Below are 14,265 nucleotides of genomic sequence, written 5' to 3'. Positions count from 1 at the left end.
CTTCTAGACACAAGAAATAAATATCAGCATCAAATACAGACATTACCTCAGTATTAAGGGTTGGGAAAAGATTTTCCAAGCAAGTAGACTCAGGAATTAAGCTGGAGTAGCTATTCTAATATCTAAGAAAACAGACTTCAGACAAAACTTATTAAAAGAGATGGAGAAAGTTATTTATACACATCGAAGAAAAAATCTTTCAAGATGATGTTTGAATTAACATTTATACCCCAAATACCAAGACACCAACATTTATAAAAGAAACATTACTGGTCCCTTCCCATCCATGCCAGCACTGGGGAACCTTGGGCACAGAGTCAGTGGACACCCCTAAAGCCCCCACAGGAATCTCCATGGGATCTTAAGACCTCTGGTGAGTGGAACACAACTTCTGCTCCAATCCAATCATGCGGGACCTGAGACTGCATTAATTAGGGAAGTAGAAAGCCCAGTCTGCCCGGGTCACAAGTCCCTTCCTGTCCGAGCCACCACTGGGGCACCTTGGGCATGGAGTCTGCGGACACCCACAAGGTCCCCACAGGACTCTCCAAGGGATCTTAGGACCTCTGGTGAGTGGATCACAACTTCTGTCAGGAGGCAGGTTCGAACACCAGATATCTGGACACCTTCCCTGCAAAAGGAGAGCTTGCCTGCAGAGAATACTCTGACCACAGAAACTCAGGAGAGAGCTAGTCTCCCAGGTCTGCTGATAGAGGCTAGCATAATCACATAAGGAACAAGCTCTAACCAGAAACAACTCTAACAACTAACTCCAGAGATTGCCAGATGACTAAAGGCAAACATAAAAATCTTACTAACAGAAACCAAGACCACTCACTATCATCAGAATGCAGCACTCCCACCCCACCCAGTCCTGGGCACCCCAACCCACCCGAAAAGATAGTCCCAGATTTGAAAGCATATCTCATGATGATGGTAGAGAACATCAAGAAGGAATTTAATAACTCACTTAAAGAAATACAGGAGAACACTACTAAACATGTAGAAGACCGTAAAGAGAAAGCACAAAAATCCCTTAAAGAATTGCAGGAAAACACGACCAAACAGGTGATGGAATTGAATAAAAACATCCAAGACCTAAAAGGGAAGTAGACACAATAAAGAAAACCTAAAGTGAGGCAACGCTGGAGATAGAAACCCTAGGAAAGAAATCTGGAACCATAGATGCAAGCATCAGCAACGGAGTAAAAGATATGGAAGGGAGAATTTCAGGTGCAGAAGATTCCATAGAGAACATCAGCACAACAATCAAAGAAAATACAAAATGCAAAAAGATCCTAATTCAAAACATCCAGGAAATCCAGGATGCAATGAGAAGATCAAGCCTACGGATAATAGGAGTAGATGAGAATGAAGATTTTCAACTTAAAGGGCCAGCAATATCTTCAACAAAATTGTAGAAGAAAACTTCCCAAACCTAAAGAAAAAGATGCCCATGAACATACAAGAAGCCTACAGAACTCCAAATAGACTGGACCAGAAAACAAATTCCTCCCGACACATAATAATCAGAACAACAAATGCACTAAATAAAGATAGAATATTGAAAGCAGTAAGGGAAAAGGTCAAGTAACATATAAAGGAGGCCTATAAGAATTACACCAGATTTTTCACAAGAGACTATGAAAGTCAGAAGATCCTGGACAGATGTTATACAGAAACTAAGAGAAGACAAATGCCAGCCTAGGCTACTATACCCAGCCAAACTCTCAATTACTATAGATGGAGAACGCAAAGTATTCCATGACAAAACCAAATTCACACATTATCTTTCCACAAATCCAGCCCTTCAAAGGATAATAACAGAAAAAAACCAATACAAGGACTGAAATCACGCCTTACAAAATGCAAGAAAGTAATCCCTCAACAAACCAAAAAGAAGACAGCCACAAGAACAGAATGCCAACTGTAACAACAAAAAAAACGATACAAAGCAACAATTACTTTTCCTTAATATCTCTTAATATCAATGGATTCAATTCCCCAATAAAAAGACATAGACTAACAGACTGGCTACACAAACAGGACACAACATTCTGCTGCTTACAGGAAACCCATCTCAGGGGAAAAGACAGACAATACTTAAGAGTGAAAGGCTTGAAAACAATTTTCCAAGCAAATGGTCTGAAGAAACAAGGTGGAGTATCCATTTTAATATCAAATAAAATCTACTTCCAAACCAAAGTTATCAAAAAAGACAAGGAGGGACACTTCATACTCATCAAAGTTAAAATTCTTCAAGAGGAACTCTCAATTCTGAATATCTATGCTCCAAATGCAAGGGCATCCACATTCATTAAAGATACTTTAGTAAAGCTCAAAGCACACATTGCAACTCACACAAGAATAGTGGGAGACTTCAAAACACCACTTTCATCAATGGACTGATCGTGGAAAAAGAAACTAAGCGGGGACACAGTGAAACTAACAGAAGTTATGAAACAAATGGACTTAACAGATATCAACAGAACATTTTATCCTAAAACAAAAGGCTATACCTTCTTCTCAGTACCTCATAGGAACTTCTCCAAAATTGACCATATAATTGGTCACAAAACAGGCTTCAACAGATACAAAAATATTGAAATTGTCCCATGCATCCTATCAGACCACCATGGACTAAGGCTGATCTTCAATAACAACATAAATAATGGAAATCCAACATTCATGTGGAAAATGAACAACACTCTTCTCAATGATACCTTGGTCAAAGGAGGAATAAAGAAAGAAATTAAAGACTTTTTAGAGTTTAATGAAAATGAAGCCACAACATACCCAAACTAATGGGACACAATGACAGAAATTCATAGAGGAACACTCATAGCTCTGAGTGCCTCCAAAGAAAAACTAGAGAGAGCAAACACTAGCAGCTTGACAATACACCTAAAAGCTCTAGAATAAAAGGAAGCAAATTCACCCAAGAGGAGTAGATGGCAGGAAATAATCAAACTCAGGGGCAAAATCAACCAAGTGGAAACAAGAAAAACTATTCAAAGAATCAACCAAACGAGGAGCTGGTACTTTGAGAAAATCAAAACAATAGAAAAACCCTTAGCCAGACTCACTAGAGGGCACAGGGACAGCATCCTAATTAACAAAATCAGAAATGAAAAGGGAGACATAACAACAGTTCCTGAAGAAATCCAAAACACCATCAGATCCTTTTCCAAAAGGCTATGCTCAACAAAACTGGAAAACCTGGACGAAATGGACAAATTTCTAGACAGATACCAGGTACCAAAGTTAAATCAAGATCAGGTTAATGATCTAAACAGTCCCATATCCCTTAAAGAAATAGAAGAAGTCATTAATAGTCTCCCAACCAAAAAAAGCCCAGGACCAGATGGGTTTAGTGCAGAGTTCTATCACACCTTCTAAGAAGATCTAATTCCAGTTCTGTACAAACAATTCCGCAAAATAGAAGTAGAGGGAACTCTACCCAACTCATTCTATGAAGCCACAATTACTGTGATACCTAAACCACAGAAAGATCCAACAAAGATAGAGAACTTCAGACCAATTTCTCTTATGAATATCTATGCAAAAATACTCAATAAAATCCTCGCTAACCGAATCCAAGAACACATTATAACAATCATCCATTCTGACCAAGTAGGTTTTATTCCAGGGATGCAGGGATAGTTTGATATACAAAAATCCATCAATGTAATCCATTATATAAACAAACTCAAAGAAAAAAAACCAAATAATCATCTCCTTAGTCATGGAGAAAGCATTTGACAAAATCCAACACCCATTCATGATAAAAGTCTTGGAAAGATCAGGAATTCAAGGCCCATACCTAAGCATGATAAAAGCAATCTACACCAAACCAGTAGCCAACATCAAGGTAAATGGAGAGAAGACAGAAGCAATCCCACTAAAATCAGGGACAAGACAAGGCTGCCCACTTTCTCCCTACCTATTCAACATTGTACTTGAAGTTCTAGTCAGAGCAATTCGACAACAAAAGGAGATCAAGGGGTACAAATTGGAAAAGAAGAAGTCAAAATATCACTTTTTGTAGGTGATATGATAGTATATATAAGTGACCCTAAAAATTCCACCAGAGTACTCCTAAACCTGATAAACAGCTTCAGTGAAGTAGCTGGATATAAAATTAACTCAAACATGTCAATGACCTTTCTCTACACAAAGACTAAACAGGCTGAGAAAGAAATTAGGGAAACAACACTCTTCTCAATATTCACAAACAGTATAATATATCTTGGCCTGACTCTAACTAAGATAGTGAAAGATCTGTATGATAAAAACTTCAAGTCTCTGAAGAAAGAAATTAAAGAAGATGTCAGAAGATGGAAAGATCTCCCATGCTCATGGATTGGCAGCATCAACATTGTAAAAAATTGCTATCTTGCCAAAAGCAATCTGCAGATTCAATGCAATCCCCATCAAAATTCCAACTCAATTCTTCAAAGAATTAGAAAGAGCAATCTGCAAATTCATCTGTAATAAAAAAAAACCTAGGATAACAAAACTCTTCTCAAAGATAAAAGAACCTCTGGTGGAGTCAACATGCCCGACCTAAAACTCTACTACAGAGCAAGTGTGATAAAAACTGCATGGTACTGGTATAGCAACAGACAAGTAGACCAATGGAGTAGAATTGAAGACCCAGAAATGAAACCAAACATCTACGGTCAATTGATCTTCGACAAGGGAGCTAAAACCATCCAGTGGTAAAAAGACAGCATTTTCAACAAATGCTGCTGGCTCAACTGGTGGTTATCATGTAGAAGAATGCAAATTGATCCATTCCTATCTCCTTGTACTAAGGTCAAATCTAAGTGGATTAAAGTACTCTACATAAAACCAGAGACACTGAAACTTATAGAGGAGAAAGTGGGGGAAAATCCTTGAAGATATGGAAACAGGGGAAAAATTCCTGTATAGAAGGCAATGGCTTGTGCTGTAAGATCGAGAATTGACAAATGGGACCTCATAAAACTGCAAAGCTTCTGTAAGGCAAAAGACACCGTCAATAAGACAAAAAAGCCACCAACAGATTGGGAAAGTATCTTTACCTTTCCTAGATCATATAGAGGACTAATATCCAATATATATAAAGAACTCAAGGAAGTGGACTACAGAAAATCAAATAACCCCATTAAAAATGGGGCTCAGAGCTAAACAAAGAATTCTCACCTGAGGAATACCAAATGGATGAGTAGCACCTGAAAAAATGTTCAGCATCCTTAATCATCAGGGAAATGCAAATCAAAACAACAATGAGATTCCATCTCATACCAGTCGAATGGCTAAGATAAAAAATTCAGGTGTCAGCAGATGCTGGCAAGAATGTGGAGAAAGAGACACACTCCTCAATTTTCGGTGGGATTGCAAGCTTGTACAACCACTCTGGAAATCAGTCTGGTGGTTCCTCAGAAAATTGGACATAGTACTACCGGAGGATCCCACAATACCTCTCCTGGGCATGTATCCAGAAGATGTTCCAACTAGTAAGAAAGACACATGCTCCACTATGTTCATAGCAGCCTTATTTATAATAGCCAGAAGCTGGAAAGAACCCAGATGCCCCTCAACAGAGGAATGGATATGAGAAATGTGGTACATTTGCACAATGGAGTACTACTCAGCTATTGAAAAGAATGAATTTATGAAATTCTTAGGCAAATGGTTGGACCTGGAGGGCATCATCCTGAGTGAAGTAACCCAATCGCAAAAGAACTCACATGATATGTACTCACTGATAAGTGGATATTAGCCCAGAAGCTTAGAATACCCAAGATATAAGATACAATTTGCTAAATGCACGAAACTCAAGAAGAATGAAGACCAAAGTGTGGACCCTGTGCCCCTTCTTACAATTGGGAACAAAACACCCATGGAAGGAGTTACAGAGACAAAGTTTGGAGCTGAGACAAATGGATGGTCCATCTAGAGACTGCCATATCCAGGGACCCATCTCATAATCAGCTTCCAAACGCTGACAACATTGCATACACTAGCAAGATTTTGCTGAAAGGACCCAGACTATGCCTGGGCCTAGCAAACACAGAAGTGGATGCTCACAGTCAGCTATTGGATGGAACACAGGGCTCCCAATGGAGGCTCTAGAGAAAGTACCCAAGGAGCTAAAGGTATCTGCATCCCTATAGGTGGAACAACATTATGAACTAACCAGTACTCCGGAGCTCTTGACTCTAGCTGCATATGTATCAAAAGATGGCCTAGTCGGCCATCACTGGAAAGAGAGGCCTATTGGACATGCAAACTTTATTTGCCCCAGTAAAGGGGAATGCCAGGGCCAAAATAATGGGAATGGGTGGGTCGGGAAGTGGGGGGAAGTGTATGGAGGATTTTTGGGATAGCATTGGAAATGTAATTGAGGAAAATACGTAATAAAAAAATTAAAAAAAAAAGAGTATGCTTTCTTCTTAAGCACCTAAAGGAATATTCTCCAAATGTACCATGTATTCCGTAGCTGGTTTTACAACACATGTGTACAAAGTGTACAAATTCATGGAAACTTAACTATTCTGAATTCAAGGACTATGGGGTCAAGAGAGAGAGAAAAGAAGAGGAGAGAGTGAGAGTGAGAAAGGAAGAGAGAGAGAGAGAGAGAGAGAGAGAGAGAGAGAGAGAGAGAGAGAGAGAAAGAGAAAGAGAGAAAGAGAGAGAGCTCCCTACAATGAAAATGAAAATGAATACATAACATACACACACTATGGGAAACAAAGTAATGCTAAAACGAAAGTTCATAGCACTAAGTGTCTTGTTAAAGAACTTGGAGAAATCTCATACTAACAATTTAATAGCACAACAGAAAGCTCTAAAATAAAAAGAAACGAGTATATCGAAAAGGCAAATAATGCAGAAGTAATCAAATTGAGGGTTGAAATCAATAAAATAGATAAAAAAAAGAAAAAATACAAAGAAACATTCAAACAAAGATATGGTCCTCTGAGAAAATCATCAAGACAGGCAAAACCTTAGCCAAAGTAACTAAAAGTCAGATACAAAATTGCAAGTTAACAAAATCAGGAATGAAAAAGGAGGCATAACAGCAGACATCAAGAATATCCAAAGGACTATTAGGTCATACTTTAAAAACCGGTACTACACCAAATTGGAAAACCCAAAAGATGTGGACAATTCTTTCCATAGATACCACTTACCAAATTTAAGTCATTCTAAGTATTATAAATAGACCTAACTCCTAAGGAAATTGAAGCATCATTAAACGTCTCCCAACCAATAACAGCTTAGTACCAGACAGTTTTAGCACAGAATTCTATCAAACTTTCAAAGAGGAGCTAATACCAATATTTTTTTTTCAAATTATTCCACAAAAGAGAAACTGAAGGAACATTGCCAAATTCATTTTATGAGGCCACAGTCACCCTGATACCTAGCCCACACTAAGACTCAACAAAGAATGAAAATTTCTGACCACTTTTCCTTATGAATATTGATGCAAAAGTACTCAATAAAATACCTCTAACCTGAACCCAAGACCATATCAAAAAGATCATCTAACAAGGTCAAGTAGGCTTCATCCCAGAAATACAAGGATGGTTCAACATATGAAAATTCATCAATGTTATGCACCATATAAACAAACTTAAAGACAAAACAAAGAATCACCACACTAGGTGCTTAAAAGCCGTTTGACAAAATCCAAGAACCCATTTAGATAAATTTATTGGATATTTTAGGGATAAAATGTACATACATAAATATAACAAAAGCAATATACAGCAAGCCGATAGCCAACATCAAATTAAATGGAGAAAGCAACTCCACTAAAACAGGGACAAGATTGTCCATTCTCTCCTTATATATCCAACATATTACTTGAAATTCTAGCTAGAGAAATAGGAAAACTGAAATGGATCATGGAGATACAAATTAGAAAAGAATAGGTCAGTGTATCATTATTCACAGATGATCAGATGCTATACTAAGTGACCCCTAAAATTCAACCAAAGAAATCCCACAGCTGAATGCATTGGCACAGGAGACACTAATCAGCAATGAATTAATAAATGGGACCTCATGACATTAAAAAGCATTTTAAGGCAAAGGCACTGTCAAAATGACAAAATAGCAGCCTATATAATGGGAATATTCCTCAATCCTACATTCAACAGAGGACTGATATCCAAAATATATAAAGAACTCAAAAAATCTAGATATCAACAAACCAAACAACCCAATTAAAATTAGATACAGATCTAAACAGAATTCTTCAAAGAAGAATCTCTAATATCTGAAAAGGACTTAAAAATGTTCAATATTCTTAGCCATGGGGGAAAGGAAAATCAAAAGGACCCTGTGATTTCATCTTACATCATCAGAATGGCTAAGATAAAAACTCAACTGGCAGCTAATATGGGCAAGGAGGTGGAGCAACGGGAACATTCTTCAGATGCTGGTGGGAGTGCAAAATTGTACTGTCACTATGGAAGTCGATTTGGCAGTTTATAAAAAAAAATGGTTACTGATCTACCTCAAGACCTAGCTATATCACAACTTGTCATATATTCAAAGAACACTCCATTCTACCAAAAGAATGCTAGCTCAACTCTGTCCATAGCATCTTTATTAATAATTGCCAAAAATTGGAAACAACCATTGTCACTAAATTGAAGAATGGATAAAGGAAACATGGTACATTTAAACAATGAAGTATTGCTCAGTTATTAAAAACAATGACATCATGGCATTTTCAGGAAAATGGGTGGAATTAGAAAATATCATCCTGAGCAAGGTAACCCAGACCCAGAAAGACAAAATATGGCATATATTCAGGTATAAGTTAATATTAATACAGGATAACTGCACTACTATCCACAGACCCAAAGATATTAACAAACAAGGAGGGCTTAAGGTGGGATATGTGAATTTCACTGAGAAGGTAAAATAGAATAGACATTGTGGGTTAGTGAACTGAGGGAACTAAATGGAGTGAAAGTAGATACTGAAACAGAAGGGATCTGGTAGGAAGTAGATAGTGGGAGTGAGTACTGAAAAGACAATCAGAATTGGGAGGTGACATATATTGGAATAAACTAGAAACCTAGGGTAATGGAAACTCCCAGGAACCTATGAGGGCTACCCTAGCTAAGACTCCTAGCAATAGGAGACACAGATCCTGAAATGGCTATCTCCTCTAACTACGCCAGACTTCCAGTGTAGGAACTGGGACACCAATCCAGCCATAAAACCTTCAACATACAATATGTACTGCCTACAAGATAAGCAAAAGTCAAGATAAAGCAGAAATTGTGGAATACTCCAACCAATAACTGGTACAGCTTGAAACCCACACCCTGAGAGGGAATCCATCCCACATAGCATTAATGATATTCTGTTATACTTGCAGACAGAAGCTTAGCCTAACCATCATCAGAGAGTGTTCATCTACCAACTGATGGAAACAGATCCACAGATCCACATCTAAACATTTGGCAGAGCTTTTTAGACAAAAGAAGGCATGATAATAGTTGCCAGGAGGTCAAGGAGTCCACAAGAAAACCTACATAATCAACTAACCTTGGAACTCACAGAAACTGAATCACCTACTAGGGAGCATTCTTGGGACTGACATAAGGCCTCTGAATATATGTAACAGTTGTACAACTTGGCCTCCATGTGTGAGCAGAAACTATCCTTGACTGATACCTGACTTTGGGAACCTTTGCCCTTTCTGGGCTGCCTCTTCTGGCCTCAATAGGAGAAGATGAGCCTAGTTTTATTGAAAGTTGATATGCCAATGTAGGTATATATCTATGGGAAGCATCCTCTTTTCTGAAAAATAGGGTTGGAGGAGTGGATGGAAGTATTTATTCTAGAGGGGGAAGAGCTTGGAAGAGAAGAGGAAGGAGAAAGTGTAGTTGGAATGTAAAGTAAATGAATTAACTAATTAAAAATTTTTAAGAATGTCTTTTTTGGCTCATGATCTTAGACAGGTTATTCTAAAGTTGTCTTGCTCTTTTGTTTCTGGACTACTGATGAGTCAAACACTGTGGAGGGTAAAAGGATGTCTTGAACTGCTGGTTCAGAGCTTGTGTATATTGATCTGAGACAAAGAGAACAACAAAATGGATTACTTTTATTCAATACTGACCAGTCATGCCAGAGGAGTGACTATCACATCAAATCTCCTCCTTATCAACACACATTGAACTTAAAGCTAATGAGAACTCCAGTGTATTCTATGATAAGGATCACCAGTCTTTCACAGACTGCCAGAATTTTTTATGGTTTAGACTTTGTTTTTATGTCTCCCTCTATTATCTGACATGGGACTGAAGGCGATTTCCTGTCTATCTGTGTGTAACCATCCAACTTCTATGCCTTTAAGCTGACTTGTCATCACTTTGATGCTTCCTGGTGTTTTCATCTATCTTTTCATTTAGAATATGACATTTTCATTGTTACCTTGACTCCCCTTAACCACAAAGACACATACCGAAAAATTCCAATCTTCTTTTTACACCAGAAGTTATACATCTTGTTTTCCAGATGAGACAAAACAAGGTTTGAAAGAAAAATAATATTCAAGGGTTCAAATCTAGAAATAGTTTATGTGGAAGTGATATGACTTTTGAACCCTTAATGTGCAATACAGATTGAGAGCTTATTGTCAAATTATTACAACACTTTCTTTAAGATTTACTCTATCTATCTATCTATCTATCTATCTATCTATCTATCTATCTATCTATCTATCTATCTATCTACGTGTGTGTGTGTGTGTGTGTGTAGGTGACTATCTGTGAGTATATCTGACCACATACATACAAGTCCGTGTGGAGTCCAGAGAGAACATTGGATTTCCTAGAGCTGAATTTATAGAGTTGTGATTCATTTGGTATGGGTGCTAGGAAGCTAACAGGTCATCAAAGAGAACAAATGGTCTTAACTTCTGAGCCTTCTAACCAACCATAATGCTTTTCTTTAAAGTATTCTCCATAGCATCCAGTATTTTTCTGATTTTCAGCAATTCAAATAATGCAACTTTATAGCAATTTGTAGCATGTAACATAACTTCACATTTATTATTTCACTAAATTCTCTCCGTAATTTGACTCCTTGATTAAAACAATTGATATTTGATAGAACCAAGTCATAAAAGCTTACCTGGTAGGACAATGCTTCTTTTTTTCTCCTGACTAGTTGTTACATTGTAAATGGAGCAAGTAATAGGACTTTGAACTCTGTTCTTCAGAAGAATGCTGCTCTTCAAATACAATAACCCAGCTCTATCCTGAGAGTCAAATGTGGTTGAATGTGGAATTATATTCCCTTTGCTGTCTCTCCATGTCATCTCAGCAGGTGGGATCAAGCTTCCTGAAGTACACTCCAAGAGTACCCCTTCTGTATCTGGAACCTGAATGTTAATCTGTATATCCAAGCTCATAGCTAGGAAGAAGAGAAAAGTGTTACTATGATTCAGTGTAAATTCAAGAGTTGAAAAGTTGGTAAAAGTGGTCATTCCCAGTGGTGTGCTGCTTGTGTCCCATTGGGAATGTGGATAGTCACAATTAGGGCAAAAGCAGTACTCTAAGTCAAACACACACTGGGAAGATATAAAAACATAATCAGAGAAAAATGATAAATTAGACTTCATAAATTTAGTAATTTCTGTAGATCAGGATATGAGCAAAAAGGGAAAGCCATGAAATAGAAAATATCCACACTATATCTGGGAAAGGAACTGTGTTCAAACTAGATGACAGGCATTATATATCAAGTTTAGTATCTAAAATGTGAAAACACTAGAGAACATATTTGTTTAAAGAGATATCATAATGATATCATTAAGAATATGTAAGGATGTTCAACATTATCACCAACCAGTGAAATGCAAAACAGGACCTCACTGAGACATACTTGACCCCCATTAGAAAGTTGAAGAAGCAGAACTAACATTGCCACAGATAAAAAGACAGAGAACACTTTATATATGAAAGTGTCTATATATATATATATATATATATATATATATATATATATAGATAGATAGATAGATAGATATAGATATATAGATATATATATATATAGAGAGAGAGAGAGAGAGACTCAAAGTAATATAAACAATAAAAACAAATACAAATACTAATACTGAAAACAAATGCAAAAGAATAAATAAACTCCTGTCATATGATAAATAAATAATAGTGAGTAATTTTGGCCATTAAAGAGATTGTTAAAAATGAAATAATATAGTAATGTTTGTGATTTATCTAAGGCAATGAAAGTTAGACATTTGATAACCTTGGCAATAAGAGTATGGTATTGACTAGGAAAGATTAATAAAACATTTTGAGCTGCTGAAAATATTCAGTATCTATATAGTCAAAGAATAAGATCGTGAGTGTGTCTACAAGCAAAAATTCACGAAGTTGTACATTTTATGTATTTATCTGTGTGTTACATATATCTCACTTCAAAAAGAAAAACAATTTCAAGACAACAAAATTCCTATCTCTGCACTGTCTATTTTGGCATTTACATCATCATATCTTGAGCTTAGTCACTGAAGCAAGTTCTTTTGAAAGTTAGACTAGTATGCAAATAGCATATATAGGTTCTAAAATAGATTTTAAAAATAATTTATTAATGCATACATTTAGAGTTTTTGTTACCAGAATTCTAAGTAATATAGTAATGAATGTGAATGTGAAAACTGCCACAACTTCCCAACTGGAGAGACAACACTTAATGGTGGATAAATTATAAAACCACTTCCCAAAATTAATGAAAACTTCAACAGAATAAGCAGCTGGAGTATCAAAACAGAAAAATAACAAAGTGCAGAGAGGTGCACAATGTATCTGCTTTTGTGTAGTTTACTTATTGTGGGAAGAAACTAATTATTTTCTTTCCTTTAAAAAATTTAAGATAATGATGGATAATCAGAATTCTCAGCCCAAGGGGATGAAAATAAAGTTGGATTAAGCCCATCTCATATTTCAGTTATTATAATTACATAGAAAAGGAACTAGTGAGCATTTGGAGGTCTGTAAGAGCTCGGGGAGCCCTACACTAAGGGAGTTTAGCACCCGCCAGTGCAGAAACTTCACTAAAGGAAGTGCTCCTTTAAGGGCCACAACAAAGTAGAGGGAACTATTCTGAGTACAGACAGAGGTGTCAATAAACTCTATAAAGCTCAATCAATTCAATAAAATATAATTAAATTACAAGGGATTTTTGCAGAGGTTCATGTGACCTGATAGATCAACACTCAAATTTCCATTTATACATATATGAATGTTTATATGTAATAATTTAAATTACTGGCATTGAATTAATATTTCATTTTAATGATATATTTTAATGTCTTTCATTATTATGTTCAGTATGTTTACATAATAGGACAGAGTTAAATTTATTTTGATTGATCACATGACGGAGTTCTCCACAACTATAAAATCAATAGCAAAATATTCTTATAAAATTATTTAAAATTCATATTTTAAAAGAAATTTGCAAAACATGTTCATAGTATATTTGGATTTATTGAAATTTATACAGAGATACATACGTGCATTCATACATCCATATGTGCATGCATATATATATATGTATATATATATATATATTCGTGTGTGTATGCATTTATGTTTTATATGTGGTGTACATATGTGATATAATCTCAGACATTGTTATACAAAAAGCAAATTATATTAGCTTCTTTGGAGATTAACTCATTATTTCATTCCCTATTTTCCTTTCCTCCCTTGAGCCCGTCCCATGTACCCCTTGGTCTCTCTCTTAATTTGTAGCCTCTTAAAATTATTTTTAAAATAATTGTTTCAAATACGCTTTTAGTTGTTTTGTTTTAGTAGGTTGGTTTGTGAAAAAAATCTCAGTATATAGTTCTAATTGGCCTGAAACTTCTGATGTACACCAAGCAGGTTTTAACTCACAAAGATTCACCTCTCTTTGCCTTTCAGGTGTTAGGATTAAAGACTACCTCTTCAGTTGGTTGACAATTTTCTTTGCTGAACATAAACACTTAACTTCATGAAGTCCCATTTGCCTATCCTTGGCCTTATTCCCTATGCTACTTGGTGGTAAAGACTACAAAAGTCAGTTTTGTTTCTACATTGAAGAAAAAAATATTAAAAAATGACAAAGCTTTGCAAACATGATTTCACAGCAGCTGTAAAAACCTGCACTGGGTCTGCTTAAGACTGGGCCTGCTGTTTCCAGTTTCCATCTGCACCCAGAAACAGATCCTGTGCTACG

At 36.4% G+C, this 14,265-nt stretch overlaps 1 protein-coding gene across 1 annotated transcript in view; it reads right to left on the bottom strand.

The window, feature by feature from the left end:
• LOC110293524 (selection and upkeep of intraepithelial T-cells protein 10) overlaps positions 1-14,265 on the bottom strand; it is a 68,972-nt gene that overhangs the window by 29,885 nt on the left and 24,822 nt on the right. The window contains exon 3 of the mRNA XM_021161370.2: positions 11,152-11,433. Within this exon, the coding sequence (XP_021017029.1) occupies positions 11,152-11,433 (282 nt within the window). The remainder of the gene's footprint in view (positions 1-11,151; positions 11,434-14,265) is intronic.

The sequence above is a fragment of the Mus caroli genome, unplaced genomic scaffold (assembly GCF_978045245.1).
Source record: "Mus caroli unplaced genomic scaffold, Mus_caroli_1 scaffold_6, whole genome shotgun sequence".
NCBI classification, from domain to species: domain Eukaryota; kingdom Metazoa; phylum Chordata; class Mammalia; order Rodentia; family Muridae; genus Mus; species Mus caroli.
This window is presented reverse-complemented; position numbering and strand designations above follow the sequence as displayed.